General features: G+C 36.4%; 1 protein-coding gene across 2 annotated transcripts in view; it reads right to left on the bottom strand.

Annotated features, from left to right (window-relative positions):
* LOC125242385 (zwei Ig domain protein zig-8-like) overlaps positions 1 to 27,280 on the bottom strand; it is a 237,137-nt gene that overhangs the window by 27,141 nt on the left and 182,716 nt on the right. For both annotated transcript variants that reach the window (XM_048151188.1, XM_048151189.1), the window contains exons 3-5: positions 21,506 to 21,639; positions 2,593 to 2,670; positions 1,789 to 1,921 (exon numbers count right to left, since the gene is read on the bottom strand). In XM_048151188.1, coding sequence (XP_048007145.1) covers positions 1,789 to 1,921; positions 2,593 to 2,670; positions 21,506 to 21,639 — 345 coding nt within the window. The remainder of the gene's footprint in view (positions 1 to 1,788; positions 1,922 to 2,592; positions 2,671 to 21,505; positions 21,640 to 27,280) is intronic.

The following is a 27,280-nucleotide window of genomic DNA, read 5'->3' as shown; positions in this document are numbered from 1 at the left end:
TGTATGAAAAAACTAACAGAACTAATCATTATAATTATATTCTATAAACGATTATTTACGTTAATGGCGAAACTATTAATTGTAATAATATATTATCTTATCACAAAATTGTTCTGTATGACTTACCTTCTTACGTTCAATATAATTTTTAAATGGTGTTTGCACACGGGGCACGTAACCTTAGATTCAGACAACTTTAACTAAATTTTGAAAATTATTATTTTAATGAAGAATTCTATATATGGCAACAATTTTACATGTAAACTGACTGTCAACCTCTGTTCATACATAACCTCAACCTTTGTCTCAGTGCATTTATAACGGATGTTATAATGGCTAAACCGATCAGGAACAGTGAATTATTTTAATTCATTCGGAAAAGGGTTTAACCATTTATAATTAGAATAAACGAAGCACTGTTTTTTACACCAGAGTTGTTTTGATATTATATGGTGTTTGCACAAATTTATTTTGAAAAATAATCGGAGTCAATTCGTGTGAGATGGTAACACTAAATGGACACTGTCCGCAATCTAAACACGCGGCAGCGTGTCAAGCCAAGTTCAAGTAACCGAACTGGCAGACAACATCGTGTGTAATATTACACGAACTATTTGGAGCCTCTATGGGCGTCCTCACAACAAAAACTATTTCACATAAACGTCTTAAATTTGGCTCTTATATTGATATTTGTGACATACATATTATGTGCCTGTCGTGATTGTTTCACCGGATGGTCTGATCGGAAGATTAGACCATTTCGTTGGATCTCCTTCTTGTTTATGTCTTATTATTTGTAACGTTTATTTTGTGTGTGTGTTAACGAATAAATTAATTATATTCTATTCTATTCTATTATAAAAGTTATAAGAAATGATATTTTATGTCATCAATTGTCATAAAACATTTTGAGGACTGCCATTGAACTTGGCACCCGTTTAGATCTCACTGCTTTTGTCGTTGACGCCAACAACCAAGGCATATATAATATTGAACTTGGCTCATATTTCCCTTTTTTGGTTTTGATGGGATTTTAACGTTAGAACTGATCTTCAGTGAAACTATAGACTTGTCTTAAGTTCCTCTCACTTAGGTCACTGACCTCTTCTAGTAAATTGCGGTAGTGTGCGAAAAGTATGTTGGTGAGTGTGACGTGCGTTAGTGTGTGTAAATGGGGTAATTTGACAGATACTGAATTTTTACCCATCGTGACGGGCTCTTAAGGAGACTTACGAGTTTACTTAGTGGCAACTTTGTAGTTATTAGTGCTTATAAATATTTAGATACCCACCGCGATTTTGTCTTGCGAGAATCTTATACAGTTTCACTTGAAAATATCTGAACGCACTTTGAGGATGAAATAATTACAGTTTCCCCGAGTTTGGTCAAATAAGTATTAAGTATATTTTGCCCCCTCCCCTTACGGAATATTTAGCGACCGAAAAGTGGAAATATTTGGCCAAACAACGAATTGGTCGAAAAGGCCGAATAGGTACCGAAAAACTGCAGAATATTTGTAACATCTTTATAAAAATCGTGGCATACGAGAGGTTACCCTTAAAAAGATAATCGTATTTTTAGCGTCCCTTGTCCCTTATGTCTGCATGTGTCCTATTTTGTATGCAAAGTAAGTTGGGGAAAGATTGGTGGGTTTTCTTGCAGGTTAAGATGTAAAGCAGTTAGGTAGTGCTTCGTTATACGGAACGTATTCCATCTTACCCTTAAGAAAAACCCTTCAATTTTGTGTCACATATGAAGCGTATTTTATTATATTTTAAATTGACTCACCTACTACATTCAGCTGAAAAGCGAGTGACATCTTAGGCTCCGTGTTGACTTGGCATTCATAAATGCCCGCGTCCCGCTCCTGAGGGAACTTGATCTGTAGCGTCCAGTTTTCTGACTTGTCCGGTCTTATCACCTGCAGATTAGTATCGTTGATAAATGATAAGAATCTCGAAAATATACAGCGCGTAAACCTAATAAGGGCGATAAATGAAACCAGGCATATAATTCAATATTGTTATCATTAATTAAGAGGTGTTTTTGTGTTACTTTTAATTTTCACCCCATAATGATTTTTTGAAAAATTTCCCAGCAGCAATGTACTGTAAACGTGGTTGCGATGACAATCAATGACAACTGTCAACGAGCGGTTAACGCGAGTGTGTTTGCATTACGTTGCGGGCCGAATTATTTTGTATGGATAAAAAAAATATTTCAATTTTAAGTAAAAGTTATCTAATTCAATTTTTTATGTCCTATACTCACCACCGTTAAGAGGTTCGCCCGTATTAGGTTTAAAAAAAAAAAAAAAAAACCCTGTATTAAGAATGTGACATAAGGGTGTCGTACCTGTATATTGGGCATTATCGTATCGAGCACTGCGTGCGTAGGCGAACAAACACTCACGAAACAAAACGCTCGTAGATATCTATCTCTATCGCTCTTGCGTATTGGCGCGACAGAGGCAGACTACTTTTCGCGGCGTTTCGTTTTCGTTTCGCGTCGTAGAAATGCCATTCGGCTACGGGGCCTGGTACTTTTACCCTATTTATTTATTATATTACAGTTCTATAATAATAAACTTACTTGAAACCTTTGGTCTGACGTGTAAGTTAATATCCCAGCTGTAAGTATATGGAGGTCCCTTTTTCTTATCCAGGATACCTGTAACAATAAAATATCGAGCTTTTAAATCCTGTGATCAACCACATGGAGGCTGAAGAATGTGAAGATATTACATGTACTTACTTAGAGATATTTTAGCGAATTTTTTTGCAGGCTTAAGATTATTTTAATCTTACAAGAATTTACAAAAAGTGAAATTTATGTGTGATATTCGAAGTGAGTTATTAACATATCACATAAACTCATTTGATCCACGGATGATATTTATATCATGTAACTTATAAGGTAGGTACAGCGAGACAATTACGACCTTGCTTATTCGTCAAAACATAATTATTATACAAGTGCGAAAAAATGGAAGTTCGAAACGAGTGGCGATAAATTAAAACACGACCGAAGGGAGTGTTTTAAATCGACACGAGTTACGAATTCCCTTTTCGCACGTATCGAACGACGTTTCCAGGGTGCGTAGCCGAATGGCACAAACGCTCACGAAACGCTCACGAATCGAAACGCTAGTAGATATCTATCCCTATCGCTCTTGCGTATTGGCGCGACAGAGCCGGACTACGTTTCGTTTTCGTTTGGCGTCGGAGAAATGCCATTCGGCTACGGGGCCTGTACAGATGGACCTCCGAAGTTTCGACCTGGTATATAATGAACCACTTCTCGCACTAGTGCGTAAAAAAAACACCATCTGTACTGAAAAATAATAATGCATTCGTCGCCCCTGTCAGAGAAGGCATTAAATATCTTAATCCTACTCTGCCTAAATAATTCCGGTGAGAGATGTGCACTTAGCTTGGTATAAAATTAGAATACCGAATATCCTCAGATAACTAGGTCAGGACGTAAGACCGTGTTTTAGCTTCATTTACAAATAATACGTTACAGATTTAAGTTCAAGTAAGTTTGAGGTTAGTTTACGTGACTAAAGATACCTATGAATATTGACTTATATACTACGTCATAAGGACGTGGCATACGGGCGACAAACGAAAAGCGGTGTCAGCAACACCGCTGTGCCTGAATGTAAGCCAAGCGTGCAGTCTGTGCGACCAATTGTGCGCATGATACGAACTCATTAACCAATCGCGTTGTAGTATTCCACCCAAGGCACATCAAATGAGGGTTCAATCGAAATTGTATGAAATGCCTTATCCTTATGAAATACCTACTGAGTGAAACTTCATAAGCTTAACATAGATTGAATTTGAACTTGACGGCCGAGAATAAACTAACCCAAGTTTGAGCACTCACCGCACGTCCTCAAAATTATTCTCCGTTTACGGTTCACTTTGAAGTAGCTTTGACGTCATTGATGTCATTATTGCATTATGTTGGTTATTTAATAACACAGCATTTTTATATTCTAACGTGCTTCATATAGCATGTCAACCTATTTAATTTGATTCTTTGCGACTTTGTAGATTCTCCACATCCGGGCTAGTTCTTATAATTTATGAGCTCTCGACTTTCATATTTATCCTTCTTACGTTAATCAAGTATTTTACCACGGCTAATGGGAGCTTGGGGTCCCCTTTGACAACTAAACCCAATATTTGGCTATGATAACATGAATTACATTTCGCACATCACTTCCAAACTCATTGGTACAAGCCGGGGTTCGATCCCACGACCTCCGAGTTGAAAGTCGCACGCTCTTACCGTTAGGCCACCAGCGATTTTCATAAATACGAGTATGTAATTAAGTAGTACCGAGATAAAATGAAATGGATTTCATTACTTACTTTATCCATTAACGTCATAATTTTTCGAATGCTCCTGGTTGGTCTACAAATAAAGTGTTAATAAAGTGTCAAAATTGCTAAGCAACTTTCAAAACACGAGTATGTATCAGAAGACATCAAATACTTAAATGACACAATAAGCAAAATAGCAAGCTGTGACCCAGTGCGAAGAATCCTTGACCGTTCTTTCTTGGCTACTACTCTTAGCTCCAAGGCAAGCCCCCCCAGAGGCCTATTCCTCTTAATGAAATGAATAATTCGAGTTTGTGTCAAATCTTGTATTCCCCAAAGCTCTATTGGTATAACTCAAATTGGACTCTGAGTTAAATTATAATTCCAAACAAAATTAATCTTGTAAGAATGTTTTTTCCTTCCTGAAGTAAGTTGTGTTTACAAAGTAGGGAAAACAAAGACAATAATCATGACGACCGGTTTGGCCTAGCGCGTAGTGACCCTGCCTGTGCTACGCCGCGGTTCGAATCCCGATAAGGGAATTTATTTGTGTGATGAGCACAAATGTTCCTGAGTCATGGATGTTTTTCTATGTACCTATATAAGTATTTGTATATTATATATATATCGTTGTCTGAGTACCTGCAAACACAAGCCTTCTTGAGCTTAAAGTGGGACTCAGTCAATCTGTGTAACGCCGTGGCTTGCGTGGGCGACGGTCGCGCGACGGCGATGCGACGCATACGAAATCAAACCTTATCGATATGGAGACGCGACGTTGATGGTCGCGCGACGGTCGCGCGATCGTCGCCCACGCAAGACACAGCGTAAGAAAGTCCTATATTTATTTATTTATTTAATTATTTTGTTGGTACCCCTGTGGTGACGGGTTAAGAATTGCACCACCCGTATAAGTCGTCGTGTGATATGGGTTCCATTGTGGTATGGGCGATAGGCTGGCAACCTGTCACTGTATAACAATTTCGTTTTCCCCTCACTAGCTCGGAAACACGTGTTTTGTCTTTTAATACCAGCGGGTAAAAACGCATTTTATCCAGTGGGTAAAGTAATTTGACCTTGAATAAAGTCAAATTAACTGCTTCAAAATTGATAAAAGTAGGTGAATCTAGTAATAAAGTTGATTTACCACCTGTGGAACTACTGGAAGTAGTGATAAACGCATTTTTTGCGTTGTAGTTTCCTCGCTATAGTGAGGGGAAAAGTTTTGTGTTACACTCGGGTGCAAATGTATTTACTTCTCGTGTGTTAAATAACTCGCAAGTTCAGGATTCTATTCTCGAACCACTCGCTTCGCTCGTGGTTCAACTATAGTACCCATTCACTTGCTCGTTTTTCAATTCCACACTCGGCGTTAAAATACAACTTTGCCCCCTTGTATAACAAATAACTATTTTCTTGAACTCCATAACTAAGTGGCACTAAAACTTACAGCTTCGTGTGCTCTGCCTACCCTGTTTGGGAATACAGGCGTGAATTTATGTATGTGTCTAAGAAATGAATGACGAATAATAATCACAAGTTGTTTTATAGGTAATTATGTATATAATATTGTCTTCGGTTACCGCGATTGGAAACGGATTATATTGAATTCATATTGACGTTTCGAACACTTTACAGCATTCGTGGTCAACGGGTGACTGAGGAAAAATTACAATGTGCAAAAGTGCAATGTAATATATTCTATTTTAGAGATAAATATGGACATAAAAACGGTAAAATAAAGGTTAATATTCGTAACATTCATTAAAGAGAATCCTCACGCAATTGACATGACACATCAATTTACGAGTGGTGCTAAAGAAGTTTTCATTTCCACTTCTCTTTGAGTTTCGGTATCATAAAACGCGATATAACTCTCCCCGGGCGTAAATCATGAACCCCGGATACCCGTGGAAAAATATTTGTCATCGCAAATAAAACCTAATGAAAACAAGAAAAACAGTGTAAATTCACCGCCGTTGCGAAAAGTAATAACAGAATTTACTGCTATGGACGACTTACATAGAATTCGATTCGAATAAAGACACAAAAGCACTTTAGACATTCAATGGGTTGAAACTAGTAATGGACGTCCCAGTTCGATGGATATTCACGACTAGAATTATATTGTAAATTGTATTTTCTTAGAATCTCTACGTTATGTGGATTTTCCTTCGGAAAATGTAGGTACTGAACAATATTGTGTAATATGTATATATCTAAAAATAGCTACCGAATAGTTAGTTCGCTCCGATTTTAGAAGTTGTATTTGCTGAAAACTACAGCGCTCCCTTTATATTACCAACTCAATCAAGCCAGTGATTAGTACCTACTCGTACTTATGTCCACAAAAAAAAAATTAGAACAGAATGGATTTATTTTTTAAAAATTCATTTCCAATGAGTTCGGCAAAAAAAATTGTTGATAATTTTACAAAGTGTCGTCTATTTTTTCCACTGTAACTTTACTAGACCAGTGTGCGTAGCCGAATGCACTAACGCTCACGAAACGCGCACGATATTATCTCTTTCGTAACTACCTATCTCTATCGCTCTTGCGTAGTAGCGCGACAGAGGCAGACTACATTTCTGCGGCGTTTCGCATCGCAGAAATGTCATTCGACTACGGGGCCAGGTAGGTACTCGTACTATTTATTTGTAGCTAGAGTTTCCAATGAAAAATTCAAACATCATTGAAAGGAAAGAAACCTTCACGAAGGTACGAATTTAAAATGCACAGCAACGGATGACTCGTCAATCCATCACAGACACCCGGTCTTCAGACGGTTCAGCAAGCCTCTGGCTCAGACAGCCAGTCTTTTATTAGAAGCAGGGCGATGATACAAAGCCTGTCCGTTCGCTATCGATTATACTATTTTAGTTCAACTAGGGCTTTGCGGTGAGACTATATTAGTAGTTGGCAGTTGGATAATAGGTACATATTACGTTTTATTTACGGAATCAACCGAAAATACTCTGTCAAATATTATTCCTGCGGCGTAATGTTGAAAATTTTATCATACGTTTTCGTTTGCATATCAAAGCTGGAGAATATTTTGAGGATAATACGTTTTGTTTTATTTGAAACCTTTCATTTTAATTCATAATACCATTAAAAACATAATGTAAACGACGTGTAAGTCATAAAAAGGTAATAATTTATACTTAAATATTTTCAGAATTTGGCGCTTTTGAAAGTCATAGTACAAAGGTACTTTTAGTTGAAAATAATTAATAATCAAATGAACTTACCTGTGAAGTTTGATTACAATTATACGAGTATCCAAATCCGAGACAACAAATATTATTTACTATGCAGCACACGGAATCGTACCGTCCAAAGTCACACATTTCAGAGATATAAAATTTAAAAAACAAGTTCTCGCCATGCATACCTACTACCTTCAACATAGCCCAGCGCCCTGCGGCGTAAACCCATCATTATTTTAGAGTAGATCTTTTTGTGTCGTGAAACCATTTTATTGTTATTTTCGGGGTTGGGGGGCGGGACTTTGTTGTCTCGGATTTGGATACTCGTATAATTGTAATCAAACTTCACAGGTAAGTTCATTTGATTATTAATTATACTTCCTATCCAAATCCGAGACAACAAATATTATTTACTATGCAGATGTTCAGAGCCTTGCATGTCAATACAAATACTGCATGCGAAAATAAAATAAAGTAAGAACATCAAAATATGATATAGTGTTAAGTTTCGTATGAGTACCTACTTAATGGTATTAAGTATCTGATGATGTGACGTCATGATGACGTCATTAAGCAAATTAAAAGTTATTCCTATTATTTAAAGTTAAGTTATTCCTATTATTTTATATATAACCTATTGAAAATGTTATAATTATATTAAGCTTTATGAATGTTTTTGATATTCCCTGGTTATGGTAACACTGATTAGTTTGCAACTTCTAAGGTCTTAGAACGGCGCTTTTTGGCTTTTAATGAAATGTTTTTAAATTAGTATTAATTACGTTTTAAAGTCAAGGTCATTATAGTTTCATCAGTTTTCATTTAAGGTTTTTCTGATGTACAAGAAATCTCATGTAAAATTATGCGTAGCAACAAATTCCCTTTTGTGCATTGGCAATGCAAGCAATAAGCATACGCAGTTACAAATGTTACAATGTTTTATTTATATTCTAAGGTGAATTAAAAGTCAAATTCAGTTACTATGCAATTAAAAAGTAAGTCCATACAATGCCTTAGTATACTACTTTCTAAATCTTATACTATTAAACGAGCAATTCTTGTATATTTATTTATTTATTTATTTATATATTTATTTATATATACCGACGATCTCGGAAACCGCTCTAACGATTTCGCTGAAATTTGTTTTGTGGGGGTTTTCGGGGGTGAAAAATCGATCTAGCGTAGCCTTAGATCCCGGAAAACGCGAATTTTCGAGTTTTCATGAGTTTTTCTTTCGCATTTGTAAACGTAAAATATGGTCCTTAATTTCGCCGCGCGCGCATCGATTCCGCTTAGCTCAGTCGCACGAGGTCGGTCTAATGTACGCAGATAGATCGTAGGTGTCAGGGTTTCGAATCCCGGCCAGAAATTAAGTTTTTGTTTTTTGTCTTTTTTTTTGTTTTTGTATTTATAAGAGTTTTTTTTTATCTAAAGACGTGATATATTAAAATAGAACCGAGCGAAGCTCGGTCGCCCAGATATTATTGTTTTAAAACGTCATATCACTTTGTTCATATAACATAAGTAACCTGGTAAGTATTATATTAATTTATATAGATGCCAACAAAAAAGGCTCCTATACTTAAAAAGGAAGAAGTAAACTTAGCTAGTTACTAGTTTAATTATTATGTAATTATTGCCGATGTTTTGAGGACAAAATATACAACATTCAATTTTAACATCTGATTGTAAAGTTGTAAAGAAGGCAAATGAGCAGACAGATCGCTGTCACCCATGAACACCAAAAACCTGAAGCATTAGAACTTTTTAAAGGTGTGTTTGTCCGGTAATCCTTCAGAAGACAGTTCTGCTTATTCCACACTTGCCACAGTTTCCTTTATTAATTAATTGAGGGAGTAACAAACAACAAACATACATACTAATAAAATAAAATAACGTTACAGTAAAGCTGTACTATGTATTGTGATACAAAACTACAATTAACAAGAAAGAAAATAGGTAGTTGGGTTATACAATCAACTATTATAACTATTTAAACTTTCTTGTTACTAAGCGAGACTGTATGTCAATCAGGGATTTCAAATTTAAATATTAATTTCATTGGAAACTTTATTTTCTAATTGGATTTATTAATCTAGCTGTTCACGGCTGCAATAACTCTGCATAACTGCACAACTATATTGTGTGTATTAGTTTCCATCGGCGATTTTACGCCCCGGGTATATAGGCCTAGATAATGTGCACCACCCACGAGTCAGCCCCTGTTTTCCGTACCACAATTCCCCTATAGTTTAGAGCTCTAAATATTGTATTAGATTTCTCTTTCAATCGAGGTATGTTAATTAAAGTGTAGGATGTAGGTAGTTAATGCGTATGTGGCAACGTACAGGTATAGTCGTTGCTCGCCTGGCCCCGTAGCCGAATGGCATTTCTCCGACGCCAAACGAAAGCGATACGCCGCTGGCTCTGTCGCGCCAATACGCAAGCGCGATAGAGATAGATATCTACTAGCGCTTCGTTTCGTGAGCGTTTCATGAGCGTTTGTGCCATTCGGCTAGCCACCCTGAAAGGGATTTATTGCGCCTTGATTATTTATTTTCATTATTATAACTATTATAACAGCGAGTAATTAATGATGACACGTACTAAGCATTGTAAAGTGATTTGTGTAGGTATAGGCTGTGGTATAGGTCATAGAGCTATGACTGAAGGGTTAATACGGCGTATATTTTATTATTTTAGTGTATGCATGATGCTCATATGGTGTAGCAACATTATATTGTATGTCTTGTCAGAGCAATAGTATTAGCAATTTTAAGGAAAATAAGATTTACATTTTTGTTTACTGTTCAATCATTGGTTCATTGGTTCAATCCTTAGACGAAAGTGTTCTTATATTCATTCTGTATAATGTGCGTTAAGTAGGTAGGTACCTACATAAGTTATATAACAACATTACATTACATTAAATCTGATTAACAAGTCTCGAGATAATGTAAATCTCATTAACATTAACACTTTTAAAGCGGAGTAATGTTACTATCTTTAATTTGTGAGAGACCAAGGAGCGGAGCGGCCGAAGAATAAACAGATTGAATACAGCGAGGAGAGAAGCAATCTAAGAACGTTGGAGTTGCGAGCGAAGAGCGAAGTGACCGATGAACGTAGCGACAGAAGCGTGAATCCACCGAAGCGTAAACCGATTGAAAAAACACAGTGGACAATGCACTGTGAGACCGGAATTCTCAATGTAGTTTGAACGAAAGAAGAACTCCTGAGACAATTTGTGGAGAAAATATAGTCATTTTAAGGTTGACTTGATGTGCATATAGCTAGAACGCTATAAATACAATGTTCTCTATAAAATGTATCTATAAAAGTGGAGCCATCGATACAGTTTTGAAGCAAAGATCACACTATTAATGTTTATTTTATTTATTTCCTAATAAAGTGGAGCCCACAAAGTTTCAACAGTCAGAGAGCGGAGATCTTGACTTCATTCGTGGAGAATTACATAGTAAGTTTAATTTAAAATGATAACATTTTGTTTTAATTTCTTGTGTTTTATATATATAATTATGGTTAGTATTTAAATTTATCATTATTTTTTGACTAAGTTGTTTAAGATTATTTTAATTCCTTATTTATTGTATTATTATTTTTGTATTTTTGACATGTTTTGTTTATGCCATTAAAGGTTTTGAATTGAGTTGAATGGATAGCCTATCACTGTTAAAATGTGCCACAAACAGCTACTACGCCTTAAGCGGAGCCTTCGATACAACTTGTGAACAAAGATAGCAACGTTACTGTTAAAGTAGGGCACATATAGCTACAACGCATTTAGCGGAGCCCTCGACACAATTCATGAAAAAAAAAATAGCCACGACACTGTTAAAGTGGGGCACATATAGCTACAACGCATTTAGCGGAGCCCTCGACACAATTTGTGGAGAAAAATAGCCACGACACTGTTAAAGTGGGGCACATATAGCTACAACGCATTTAGCGGAGCACTCGACACAATTTGTGGAGAAAAAATAGCCACGCCACTATTAAAGTGGGGCACATATGGCTACAACGCATTTAGCGGAGCCCTCGACACAATTCGTGGAGAAAAAATAGTCACGCTACTAATAAAGAAGGGCATTTTACTGTAGGTTCAGATATAATTTTGCATGCCATTTTTGGCTAAACATGTATTGCTAGTCAAAAATAGTAATGTACCAACTAATGTATACCATGTTTATCGCAATAAAGTAATTCATTCAATTCATTCACAAATGGCTACAACGCATTTAGCGGAGCCCGCGACACTATTTGTGGAGAAAAATACCACGCCACTATTAAAATTTGGTACATATAGTTACAACGCATTTAGCGGAGAACTCTCGATTTTTTTTTTTTTTTTTTTTTTTTTTTTTTTTTTTTTTTTTTTTTTGTGGGGTACCCAACATTGTAATCTCAATTTTCATCACTCATCAGGGTTTTATTTCTTTTCTACCCGATACTCAACCAATCATCCTTGACGCTATTATACTATCGGAATACTATTTCAAGACATGCTTACAATATTTATTATTGACACAAGTAAATCTTTATTTACAATAAGCTCTTATAATTATAATCTCTAATGTCTTAACAATGTCAAACAATATCTAATGTTCTAATGTCTTTATTTTTATTTCTTTATGATTTAATTGCTGGACATAGACACATGTCATCCAAATAGTAGGTAATTACTTACAAAAAGAGACTTGCTCACATAGGGTACTTGTCTTCACACAAAACTGATAGAAAAAATTTTGATGTGACCATGATGCCGAGCTAGAAACCCGTAATGTTCGCATAAATCCTTTCGTCGGCATCGAAGTACGGCCCGTACTATATACAACAGCAAGCAACAGGCAACACTGTCAACACATTTGTGATCCCTATTACCACGGCATAAAGTCTAACGATAGTCAGTTAAAGGTGTTGCTGTTTGTGCCATGGATTCGGTATTAGTTAAGGCGCCTTAGGTAAGATCGTGCAAGCGCATCCTGTTTAAATGCATCAGTTACTGGCAATGTGCAGTCGGTCATTATATTTATTATTACATTATTGAATGAATCAACAGAAAAAATATAGTTTAATTATTGGTTCCAGTATTTGTAAATATTGCTACAACTATTGCTCGTTTGACTTATAAATATTGTTGAATGTTGTTACAATTTACATAACGATGCGTTTTTCTTTTAAACTTTTTATAAAAGGCGCTTTATCACCAACCAGAAAAAATATGTTTATAGATCAGACATGTTGTTAACGTATAATATACTGTTCTATACGCCTACGATATATACGAGTAAAATCATATTCGTAAATATTGAAGTCAGAGATCACATCGATTGTCAGTAGGTAGTTTAATAGTTACATATTACTGTAAGTAATCTGTGATTTACGTATTACTTAAACACATATACTAGTAATAAGGTAACACTACATCGTATTACTTTCCTACTGCAACTTAAGTATTCATACCGAAAGCCTTTTGTTTGAAAAAGAAGGTAGTCGTAGAAAATCCTATCGTATGACCAAATATGACCGCAAATAAATTTAGTATTTCGTTAACTTCTTAGTTCTAGTTATCAATAGGCAAGTGAGGCAAGCTATGTGTTAATGTGTAAAATCACATTAGCTCGTAGCTACGATCGAATGAAAAACAAAACTATTATACACTCGCCGATAACTAGACTAAACTCGCCGGTACTATACGGCGGTCGGCAGTCGTTCAAATATGGTTTGAATTCTATAATCACCATTTAGCGCACTATAGGTACATAAGTAGGTATTAAATCACTTACCGAACTTCATAAATTCACAACATTTACACTTTTAGAGGAACACTTATTTTGACGAAATTACGTGTGACTCGGACGACACAAAAACATGTAATGATGGGTTTACGCCGCAGGGCGCTGGGCTATGTTGAAGGTAGTAGGTATGCATGGCGAGAACTTGTTTTTTAAATTTTATATCTCTGAAATGTGTGACTTTGGACGGTACGATTCCGTGTGCTGCATAGTAAATAATATTTGTTGTCTCGGATTTGGATAGGAAGTATAATATATCGTAAGAATGCTATTGTAAAAAGTATAGAAAGAGTAGAGAAAGGTGAGTGCGGGCAGGACCTGCATAATTAATTGAGATACGGTTGTACTCACGTTATTATATCGCTATTGCTGCGACATGTTTCGGGCCAATTCGACCCGAATCGATTCGGGGTATAGGACCTGCATAGTTTATTTGAAATAAAGTTTGAGTGGATAAAACTCTATAATTAATGTAGTCTGGCGTAATATGCATGGTCCCTACGGGTTAGCAAATATTATAGATATTTTACAACATTTTGGTTAAATAAGGTACTTTTAAGTGATAAAAATCACATTTTTTAAGTCTTGGCGGTTTGACCGTCCTCCCGCGATGAGTACGGAAAGACCGTCTAGTGATTGTTGTCGCGTAATTTCATATGAGACAATAGGTTCCAAAATCATGATCATTGCTATTTTACGTAATAACAGGGCAGAATGTGCTAGATAATTAATAAAATAACGTTGTAATTTTGAACATATAAGCATTTTTCTATTTATAAGGCAAGACCGATATATCCCGTAATAGATGGGGTTCATAACCTTTTCTTTTCAGGTCCGGATATTGCATAATACTGTTTTTCTAACGAACACCTGCGAATCCAATTTAGTCACGATATTACAGTCGACTACTTATCTGTTTTTGAAACTTTGTTATTAAGAAAAGGTAATACGATATGATACGTGAATTCGTTTGGTAACATTTCTTAGCAATGCTTGTTTTTGCTATAGTCACTACCAGAGTTGGACAAAAAGTAATCGACTAACGAATAACGATTAACATAAGACGATTAATTAGTCTGATAAAAAGTTAATCGATTAATACCTATCTCTGATCAAGGCATGACCTTTAATATTTTATATACGGGTCGTGAATCTAAAACGGGCGATTGAACTCTTATCGTAATAGGTGTCGTCAGATAGGTTTTCAGGAGTGCTGATTCCGAAATTGATGACTAATTTGAAATCATGACTTTGCTGACAGTCAATTTGATACAAAAGTCGTCTGCTGTGTCGTCAAATAAGTTTTCGGGGGTGCTGATTTAAAAATTAAACACCGCTTTGGAATCTGACATTGCTGACTGTCACTTTGACACAAAAGTGGTCATGGGTGTGGTCAAGTAGGTTCTAGGAGGGGGGGGGGGGGGGACAGGGGGGGGGGCTGATTCCAAAATTAATGACCAATCTGGAATCTGACATTGCTGACTGTCACTTTGACTTACAAGTGGTCATGGGTGTCATCAAACAGTTTTTTTGGCTGTATTGGTTATTGGAATCAGCACCCCTGAAAATATGTTTGACAACACCCATGACGACTTTTGTGTCATAGTGACAGTCAGCAATGTCAATTAATGGTCGGGTAGCCGTAAAATAGTCGGTCACAACCGTTTTAAAGGGTACCCATGTGATCCCTGTTGGGTAATGCTGATCATAAAAATAATGACCAACTTGAAACCCTACTCTCTTTTGAAATATGTGCCACCGCATGTTGCATAATCTACATATACTTAAACAAAAATAATAAAAAAACGGGTAGAACTTACTATAATTCTACCAACTTCAATATGATGATGAATAATGCAATGTAGGCTTACTTCTGTTCACCTCTTATCATTCTTCACAACCATGTCACATGTTTTATTTTTACTTAATATTCTCGAATGATTTTAGTAACAACATACGAATCATTATCAAAACTGTATTTCGAAGTTAAAATCAAAAACGGTACAACTATCATAAGCCTATATATATATATATTGATATTGTATACGCTCGACTTATTTCCAATAAAGCCTAAAAAAGGTTGGCAACTCCTTGTTTATCATATGCATGTCGGTCTTGCCTTTATCTTTTATGCCGGACTTTCTGAGTAGGCCAATTTCTAAGTTACATATTTCAGAACATAAAACTAGAAATTGAGCGCGTTTTCAGTAGATTTATAGTACTAGTCAGAAAGAACGGTTATTAAATGACTACGTTACATACATGATATACAAATATTCCGATCCGACTGCTTCTATTTCATTTTAATTTTTTGGGGAACCATGTTGAACTCGATGGTCGATTTCGAAACACGAATCAAGTTTATTGTTAACAGGTGTTCGTCCTAGGGATATGTATTGAAGACCACTGGATTAAGGATGAAAAACTGCTATACCTCCGGAGGTGTGAGAGGCGTAGATATATAAACACAAAAGTTATAGTCAATAGACGGTCTTTCCTGGTATACGGTCTGCTCCACACTGACCTTACCTATACATTGATGCCATATCCATACTGTAGAAACTATCGCAATTTCCGAAGAGACGTTTGGATTAATTTTAAAGGCAAATTGTTACAAAATATCCAGCCGCCTACCGCTGCAAATTAGATTTAAAATCGCCATGTGCCACTTCGCATAACTATAGTTAAACTAGTTTTATTGAAGCCGGTAACGAATTTTTATAGATATTTTTGGTCCGGTATCAATAGGCGAGTAAAGACTTTATATTGTCAAATTAAATTTTTTAGCGTAAACCATCTTGACTTACCAACCTTGACTTTCATGAACCCATCCGAATGCCTATTATTTACCTAGGAATATAAAACAAAACGTATTAACATAAATACAAACTTGAATTGTGTATGTTAGTATAAGTATATTAAAACCCGAGACATATTAGAGTTTGTAACTATTATTCACGTTTATTAAACACAACACACGACAAATTAATTAAATAACTTAATTTATTCAACGCTGTCTGGGAATCTGGATCGCACGATTGACTTAGCAAAGATTCAACGCGAGAGAAACTACACATAAATTGACTGCTTAAGGTATTTACACATATTATATACACGTATGGCGCTATATTACCGCACTCGTTTGGTAATGAGCTCATTACGCAGCTATGTCAAAAACTGCAAAACGATGTATTGAATAAGTAATTCGCAACTCGTGTCGATTCGTTCGGTCGTTCTTAGTCATGCCAAAAGAAGTTAGATACTCCATGGTCATTTGATTGATACTGGCCAGTTATACACCAATGTAAAGGTAGGTTATCTGCTTATAAATTTAAAAATGGAACACTTGGAAATTCTTAGGATTCCTTTTTTAATTATTTTTTTCTAAATAATTTTGGCGGGAATTTTCCGCAACAATGGAGCTTACTCGACGTGATTTTCGTGTTATGATATATTATGACTTTAAAAAAGGTTTAACACCTCAAGAGTGTTTTGAACTTTTATTCTCGACTTTTGGAGAGTCTGCGTGTTCACGTGCAATTGTTTTCAATTGGTTTGCTGAATTTAAAAGAGGACGGGAGAGCTTTGAAGATGAGGCGAAGACCGGACGGCCGCCAACCGCAGTCACTGAAGAAAATGTAAAGACTGTGGAAAAAAATATTCGTGCGAACCGACGACTTACATATGTAGAGCTCGAGCGTGAACTGGGCATTGGATCAGCAGCATTGCAAACTATAAGTACTTCATAGTAAACTGTCTCTTCATAAGCGTTGTTCAAGATGGGTGCCGCACAAGCTCACCGATTTACAGAAAGACCGTCGCGTGGATTGGTGCAAATTTATGATAGATAAATTCGACGCAGGCGAGAACAAAAACGTATATGATATACTTGCTGGTGACGAAACATGGCTATATAACTACGATCCCGAAACAAAGCGACAGTCCACAGTATGGTGTTTGAAGATGAGCCGACGCCAACAAAATGTCGCCGAACCCGAAGCACACAAAAACAAATGGTTGCCTCATTTTTCTGCAAGACGGGACTTATTGCTACAATAGTGCTAGAAGATCAAAAGACAGTTAATTCAGAATGGTATGTGACAGTTTGTGCCCCAAGAGTACTGTCAGCTTGGTGTGACAAGCGGCCGAAGTCAGGAACCCGGCACCTGCTCTGGCACCACGACAACGCTGCCCCGCACACTTCCGCTAGAACACTTGACTATTTCAGCTCAAAAAACGTGACTATTCTGCCCCACCCCCCATATTCCCCTGACCTAGCCCCCTGTGATTTTTATCTTTTTCCTAAAATTAAAGAAAAATTAAAAGGAAGGCGATTTGAGAACAAAGAAGATGCGTTGGATGCGTATAATTACGAAATTTCTGAGGTGTCTAAAGAAGAGTGGTCATCGGTATTTTCTAAGTGGTTTAGACGGATGAAAACGTGTATACGTATTCACGGTGAATACTTCGAAAAAATAGATAGCTGTAATAAAGAATAAAGTATGTAAATTTTGGGTATCTAATTTCTTTTGGCATGACCCTCGTATTATCATTATAATTATCTTCATATCATCCGAAGTTGGTGTCATACAACAAAATAATGCTATTAATAAGCCCATTCAAACGAGCCATGTCCTATCTGTATACATTCATGGGACAAAATGCCTATTCTCCTTTACAAAAATAAATCAGTAAAAATGTAGTTTCTAATAACTTTAAACTAGAAACCCAACAACATACTTTTCACTAACAACAATGGCTCGAGGCTCAAATTTCTCGAACAAATCGAACCTTTTAGGCTCCTCTTAGTAAATTATATCGCGCAATTTTCCCGAATTTGATTTGAATGTCTACTCGAGCATAATAGAGGTACAGAATTTATTTCAACAACTTTGCCGAACTTTGGGGAATGAGTGTAGTCTTTAAACTTTGAATGCTATACGATGCTGCCATAAATAAGTTTTTTACGAGTATGAGTTTTATTTTGCGTATCGTATATAAGTACCTATTACACCAAAAGATATGCTTCTTCAGACCTAACTAGCTTTTGGGCAGCTTCGCTCGCGTTAGATTCGAAACTTGCGAGATGCTCCATACAAACCCCCCCCCCATTTTAGAGAAGTAGGGGGTTCGGAAGAGACAAAAAGTTGCTTATGTCACTATTCATCCCTAATCATAAATCATAAATCATTTATTTGCGTGAATAGGGTCAGATTACAGGTGTTACATAATACAAAATGTTCTCCTTATTCAACCGTCCACAAACAGCATGCAAATATTCTTCTTAAACTAAGTATTCACTACAATACCTAAGTATTATTTTATATACATTATGTCAGATAGTCTTTGAGTGAGTAAAACATTTTATTTAATAACCATTCATGCAAGGCTTGCTTAAATTTATTAAATGGCAAACATTTGATGTCAGATGGCAAGTTATTATATATTTCCACGCACATTGCGGTACAATTTTTATTAAAAATGCAACTATCTCCACTTAAAAAATCACGGCACTTCGTCACTCCGTTTTGCCGTGAAGGACGAACAAATAAACAGACACACACTTTCCCATATAATTATTATTAAGTACTAGCTTTTGCCCGTGGCTTCGCTCGCGTTAGAAAGAGACAAAAAGTAGCCTATTTTACTCTCCATCTTTTCAACTATTTCCACTTAAAAAATCACGACAATTCGTCGCTCCGTTTTGCCGTGAAGGACGAACAAACAAACATACACTGACGCTTTCCCATTTATAATCCCATCCCTAATGCAATTTATTAAAGAAATTATACTTAATTCTATGAATAATTTTAAAGAATGTTAATAGTTCTAAAGTCTGATTAATCTAAAGGTTGTCTATTGTTTGCCCGACAGTCATTTAACATAATATTCATTTGCCCGAATCAGCCTTGCCTGAATTTCATTTGCCCGAATGATTTGTTTACCATAAAAATCATATGATATACTCGTTGTTTATCCGAATATTACCTTCCATAATCATACAATGCCATACTATTTGTTAGCCATATTATTAAGTGCAATAATATGGTTTCATAGAATATTCAAACGCCAAAAGCAATTATTGCCATATTAATTGTTGCCCATATTATTACCTAACCTAACCTACTTTCTGATAGCAGTTTCATTTTCCAGGGGTCACAGTTCTAACCTAACCTAACCTACTTTTCCAGCAGTTTCATTCTCCAAGGGGTCACAGTTCTAACCTAACCTAACCTACTTTCTGATAGCAGTTTCATTTTCCAGGGGGTCGCAGTTCTAACCTAACCTAACCTACTGTCTGATAGTATTTTCATTTTCCGGGGGGTCAAAGTTCTAACCTAACCTAACCTACTTTTCAAGCAGTTTCCTTTTCCAGAGGTTCACAGTTCTAACCTAACCTACTTTCTGATAGCAGTTTCATTTTCCAGGGGGTCACAGTTCTAACCTAACCTAACCTACTTTCTGATAGCAGTTTCATTCTCTAGTCCTTCTAGTACCTATTATAGTAGTTTTCGATTCTGCCAAAGCACATTATGGAAATTGACTTTTCTGGACGCTAATTTGTATGACAAATGATGGTATGGAATGTGGTAATTACGGATTTCGATGATTCTGACAAATGACATTATGGAAACTGACTTTATGGGAAACAAAGTTTCTGGCACTAGATTAATATAGTAAACAATGATTATGGCATAAGATGTTATGAGAAACAATATTATGATTGTTGAATAGGATGGCAAATAAAATTATGGCAAATGAAATTCTGGCAAATGGGGGTATCCCGTTTTAGACACTTTCTTTCATTTAACGCAGCATGCTGAAACTTGACGGTGTATGTCCAAAAAGAAGAATCATTTTCAATTCAAATCACTCTCCTGTGTACACTTACCGCTATATCTCCAAGTTGCTCAACCCTGCAGTGTAAGAAGGCAGTATGCCCGACCACGGTGATGACATTCCTAGGCACGTTGTACTTGAACTATAAGCACAATCCCACGCTATCATTGCAGTAGTGTATGTAGACACTAACCGCTTTATCCCCAAGCTGTTCCACCCTGCAGTGTAAAAACGCAGTTTGTCCGACAGCGGTGGTGACCTTCCGTGGCACGTTGTATTAAAACTTCAAGCATGAACCCCATACTGTCCTGTGTAAAAAGCACACTTACCGCGTTATATCCAAGTTGCTCAACCCTGCAGTGTTCTTCACTAGTCAGTCAGCAGTCTGCAGTGTAAGAAGGCCCGACCACGGTTAGGTAGTGTCGACATTCTATGGCACATTGTAAGATTCGAACGCTCTAATATACACACTTACCGCTTTATACCCAAGCAGTTCCACCATGCAGTGTAAAAACGCAGTTTGTCCGACCACGGTGGTGATATTCCATGGTACGTTGTATTAAAACTACACATGCATGAACCCTAGGGTTGCAAATAGAAAAAAAAAAATGTTTTTTTTTTTTTTCAGAATTATGGAAAAAAAACATACATACATACATACAATCACGCCTGTATCCCATGAAGGGGTAGGCAGAGCACATGAAACTACTCAAGTTCCAGTGCCACTCTTGGCAAATAAGGGGTTGAAAGAAAACGAAATTGTGACATTGTAGTGAGAGGTTGCCAGCCTCTCGCCTACGCTACAATTTAACCCAACACATGAAAAACATGAAAAAAAAACGCACCATGTTTTTTTTTAAATATGGTATTTTTCAGATGAACAAATAATACGACAATAACTGTTTTTCGTAATTTGTAACGTTTCAATAACAATAACGTACATTTTAATTCGATAAACATTCAACTCAGTATGCAAACGTTTATTGGGGAATCCCCGATGCGACGTGGAGAGGCGGTGGTGTTGACAACAGTAAATAGCGACAATGTTAGTTTTATGAAACCAGAAATTAAAGTTATTTAACTTAAATTCCTTTAATAGTTAACATAAAAAGTCTAAAAAACCGTATAAAATTATTGTCTGTTTTGCAAATTTTGAGACTTCGTCCTTTAGAAAAAAAAACATACTCCAGAAAAAATACTTTTTTCACGGTTTTTTTCATGTTTTTTTTTCAAGCCAGAAAAAAATACCGTTTTTTGCAACCCTAGTGAACCCCATACTGTCCTGTGTAAAGTGCACACTTACCGCTTTATCTCCAAGTTGCTCAACCCTGCAGTGTAAGAAGGCAGTCTGCCCGACCACGGTGGTGACATTCCTCGGCACGTTATACTCGAAGTACGGAAACGAGCCCACACTGTCCTCCCCGTAGTGCGCCGTTCCTGAAATGGAAACAAGATTAAGGTGAAACTTGTTTAGGCAATCTAGTTAGTACACGGGAACCTAACACTTAACTAAGTAACTTAGTACACCCTGGGACGTTGCCCAATATTAGATAATAGGGGAGCCCGGTGGGGTTAATACGGGACTACGGGTACCTTTTTGTTGACAAAGTGTCCATATCTTGGAAACTACGAGTATAGACGGTCTTAAATTTTATTGAGATAGGAGACAAACAAGCTGAATCGCTTGGATGGAGAGCGATTACCGAAACCTATTATAGCTTGGACACGCAATTTAATATACCTATAGATAGATTTTTTTAAATGAAACAGTGTTTTACATAGATTGATAAAAAGTTTCGCCAAAAAAGCAAATCGAAATGATTTCTTATCATCCTACCATCATCATCATCCTTTTTGCGTTATCCCGGCATTCGCTGCGGCTCATGAGAGCCTGGGGTCCGCTTTTACAACCAATACCAAGATATGGCGTAGGCACTAGTTTTACGAAAGCCACTGCCATCTGAGCTTCAACCCGAAGGGTAACTAGGCTTTATTGGAATTAGTCTGGTTTCCTCAAGAAATGATTTCCTATAAAACACTCACCTTTGACAATTTGCTGGGACATCATACTACTGCCTACCATAATCTACCATAAAATCTCTTACTATTTCATTTTACGTTACTCCATACAATCTATAATTCTCAAGTACGCTACAATTCTCTGAGCAGGTGTCCTGATTCCGAATGTCCATTACAGTGAACATGTTTACCGTTCTTACGTGCGTCCTACTTCCAACTTCTCTCTGTCCCAGGCGTATTTTAATAAAGTTATTATTAGTCTTACGGAACCCTTGACAACGAATAGAACATCCTTACAAAGGTTATTAAGTACCCGTGGCGTAACGTAATTTTATTACCCTTTAATTAATGGTTTAAGGTAATGGTACTTTAATGCATGCGGTTGATAATATCTCTAGGGTACTTAATACATTAAAATACGCTGTGCCTCTTTAGATTCATTTACAAAGATGTAATAGAAATTTTATAAATTCTGGCTGTTGCTTACTGTGTCACATTGTACGCTGCGTCCCTATAGAGAAGTAACATTAAAGTATTGTAGATGGATATCAATGCTCGGCTGTGTCCAGATGCCACTTTCAATCTGTCAATAAATGTGTCAGAAGAGTGGCATGTACTGGGCATTAGCAAGTCGAACACAAGTACTTTTTCCTTACTATTGTGGTTTTCACGCGTCAACGTTGGTGTTTCCGTAGAACATTTTCTCTGGCGGCGCATATAGCATACAATAGTAGTCCATAGCACAGTATAAGGACGACTCAGTAGTTACTCTTCGGCAGCGGCGACGCGAAAGGTACACTCTAAAAAATAAAGACCAACTAAGAGCACTTTTCTCTTAGTTGACGTTAAGTTAATCACTACAATTACGATCTTACATAATTCAAATAAAGCTGATTACTAAAAACAATAAAAGAATGTATTATTGAACTAATAACTTAGGTGTTTTGTTATTCCTAACCATTGTACACCTTGAATCAATTATTAACTTGTTAGGCATAACTATGTAACATAGGTTGATTCAATCCTTAGTTGAACTTACTAAGGTAATTTAGTTCGCATAATTATTTTTCATGGAATTATTGAACAAGATCTAAATCGGATCAGTTACGTTGCAAAAGTAAGAGCAATCAAAATTACCTTATTTGATATGTCTAAGATCTTATCAGGCTCGTATGGAATCAAGATGCTTGACTACGACTATCAAAATATTGATAGGAACAACTAAATTTTTTTTAGAGTGTACCTACTGCGCTCGAAAGCACGTGGTTGAACAAAATTACTATAAATGTTACTCGACATCATTCAAAGTAAGATGTTGTTATTTAATACTATTAACTATAAGTATTAGTATAAAAATACCACATTATATCAGTCAGAAAACACAAAGAATATCATTATGCATATTATTCTTATTTACGTTTATCCAAATCCAAGTACGTTTGTTAGAAGAGTTTTATTAGTGGTTTATACTGTGCCCATAGTCTTAAGACTATTTAAAATATCCCGCTTGATTTATCTGCTGGAAAATCATCTGTCGTATTAAGTCGTAACCAACATTAAACAAGCCTAAGTAATATCTTGACGAATTTAGTCGCTGAATGTTTGTTTCATTAAATATGAAATTGAATCTCTCAGATATTCAGTATCAATATTCTGTTTTAAGGTTTCGCTATAATTAGGCTGATCTTTATTTTGTACTTTTTTGTACATGTTAATAAGCATTCTAGGCGTTTCAAATAGAATAGGTAATAATGCTTAGTCTAAATTAATGTTGATTAAGAAATTATGTGGGACCAAAACATCTGAGGGCTTTAATGCGGCGCAGGTGAGTGGCTTTAATTCTGGGGTTTGTACAGCCCTTTTTTACTCGATGACATGGAAAGACTGGATATGGTTGTTTTACAGCTTGGCAAAATGGGTAGAAATTAAAAATTGGTGGCATCGTAGTGTCGTTACTTTTAAATCAACGAACACGGCCAGGGGCACGACGCTACGATTGTTTCACTGATTAATTCGTCTTTAGAGACAAGATTAAAAAAAGATTGATCATTTTTCGTTCAGAATCGTTCAGAAGAGTTCAGATCAGGACCTAAGTACTGAAGGCCGTACGGTCAACCAATTGGAACCCTAGGCCACTCTACAACCATGTCAAAATGACATAGTTCTACAGTATTTCCAATTGGTTGACTGTACATATGATATAGGATATGTCTTAAATCAGGATTTTCCGTGGATCTGATCTGTTAATATGAAAAATGTCGTTATTCATTAAAAAAAGAAAAGGCTTTTTATTATTGTAGTAGGTACGTAACATATGATCACGTCTAAATAATTATGTACCTTGAACAGTTTCCCGCCTTACCGCATCCATTGCACAATTTCCACATTGCTCTCACTTAACCCTTCTAGAGCTTACCCACCGCCATTTAGCCAAATTACCAGACTTTAATCGGGCGGTTCACGTCTCATTTACTTCCTTTTTATGACCCTACAGCATGTTTTTGAAAGACTACTAACCACATATAAAAACGTCCCTATTTTTCCCGCTTAAGGTTGACTTTCGTTTCGCTTGTAACGGGTTTGCTATTTGTAAAGTACATAATAGTTACACCATCGCATTGTTATTAGAACGTGGTGTAGTTTAAGGTAAATTGGCAAGGTAATTTTAAACTAGTCGTGCAAATAACTGCAGTTTTTGTACAAGAAATAACTCTTTACTTTACTAGAAAAATGAGGGCATTTTTAATTTATTTATATAAGCATATAAAAGAGGAAAGCTTTCATAGTTGTAAAATAGTGCTTCATGAAAAACTCAAACTTAAATCTGACGATTAATCTGGCATGCCAAATGAAGGAGCATGGACACTGACAGAAACGTATTAATTCTTAAACAGGTCTAATGACAAAATTGGATTAATAAATAAATAAAAATAAAAATATTGGGGGACACCTTACACAGATCAACTTAGCCCCAAACTAAGCAAAGCTTGTACTATGGGTGCTAAGCGACGATATACATAATTAAATAGATAAATACATACTTATATACATAGAAAACATCCATGACTCAGGAACAAATATCTGTGCTCATCACACAAATAAATGCCCTTACCGGGATTCGAACCTGGGACCGCGGCTCAGCAGGCAGGGTCACTACCGACTGAGCCAGACCGGTCGTGGATAGAAGGTATTTTACCTCAGACACAGATGTCACATAATTTCCACTATCATAATGTCTGTATGTTTACAACATAAGCAACTAAAACATCGCGCCAGTTCCCTTTGAGCGAGCCTCGTTACTAATGTAACTGGCTTAACGAAAGAAGCCAGGCCACTTGACCTAATGCCTTTAGTCTAAGCCTCTTAGTGCTAACGTCCTGACTACGCAAAGGGTTAGGTTATGAAATTATGACAATAAAAAAAACTGCGATGCTACCTTTGCCAGCATTTTAGTCATTTTCTCATCGCGGTTTATCCAACAATACTAACATTGAGACCTCAAAAAATACTCACGATAAGAAGGTAATGTTCGTCGTCGTAAAATAAACTTCTTGAATGTGGACCTATTTCAGGATATAATATAATTTATTCAATGCAAAGAGAATGCCCACTCACCAAATATGTAGGCAATCCTGTGTACTTGTTCACCCTTGACCACAATTTCGTTCAGCAGTTGAGCGTACTGCTATAAAACTTACTTCAATACGAACGATCATAATTTTCCCTGTTGAATATATGCATAAAATATTTAGGTAGGTATCTATAATTCAAAACGTTTCTAATGCTATATAATATTCCGGACATTTAAAATAAAATTGTATCAAAGCGATATTTAAATACAATTCACAGCAACAATAAGAAACCATTTATAATTAGTTTCAAAAGGAATGCTTTTAACTGTAGGACTTTTGCTTAGACCAGCGGCTAGAGAAACGGCTTTGAAACGCCGCAGTAATGGCGTAAAGTTTCAACGCAGCCTTTGCCTTATACGGTGAGACGTGAATGCATTTCAAAATGTAGTTCCTGAAATTAATATGAATGTTTTCATTAACAAGCTGCTTAGTGTTTATTAATTAGAGTTGCCATAGAGAATTAAGCATATTTAAGTTTATGTATATGTATGGTAGATAGCGGCAACCTTCAAATCAAGAGTGAACAGGCATCTTCTGGGCGAGCTCACTCCATCGTAGGCCACGTCTTTGCCTTTGGCTAGTCTGTCGCCAAGAGTAAGCCCATTTATAATAATAATAAAAAAAAGATAGCATAGTAGGTATGTAGGTATAGTACGCTATATTGTACAAGGTTGACACTAGTTGCCTCTGTGAGCTGACAAACAGTTCTTCAAGTCATTATCACACTCAAGTCACGTTGGTCTTAAGCACCACAAACGCTTTTGGCGCTTAAATCTTTTAATTTCCGCATTTTGGAACACCAAAAACTGGCTCGACTACAAAATTTCACAAGAATCGGTTGAGAATTGCGACCTGGGGGGTTACCATGACGTGCTAAAGCCGTTCAGTTTAGGTTGAGAGAGAGAGACGGAGCTATGTAACTGCTATAGCTGTGTCCCTTTCTCTCAACCTAAACTGAACGTCTTTAGTACGTCATGGTAAGGAGAACAACAAGGAGTTGCAAATCGAGTTAAACCGTAGAGGCAAACGACGCTGTCGTGTCGTTGAGGCTGACCTCAACTGGCTTTACTGGTAAAAAAATAGTAAGTAATAAATGGAAGCTTAGCAACAATAACCAGGTTATGATCAGATTTGATTACGGCTAAATAAATTAATAGCTTAAGAAAATACAAAATTACCTTTACCTAAATTGAATGATAATTTATCTTGAAAGTTCAGTTTCAAAGTTCTTTTACCCGTAAAATGTCAGTTTAAACTTATGAGATCTGTCAGTAACTGGATCAAAACTCGGATTTCAAAGTTACGTAATTTGCCTGCCACTTTTGCCAATCGCTCGGAATAAGGGCAAGATTTAATCAGGACGATTATTCTTAACCGGATTTGAATTTCGGACTAAACCGTTATAAGTATTGTATTTCATTTCGTTT

Source organism: Leguminivora glycinivorella, chromosome 2, assembly GCF_023078275.1.
Source record: "Leguminivora glycinivorella isolate SPB_JAAS2020 chromosome 2, LegGlyc_1.1, whole genome shotgun sequence".
Taxonomy (NCBI): Eukaryota; Metazoa; Arthropoda; class Insecta; order Lepidoptera; family Tortricidae; genus Leguminivora; species Leguminivora glycinivorella.
This window is presented reverse-complemented; position numbering and strand designations above follow the sequence as displayed.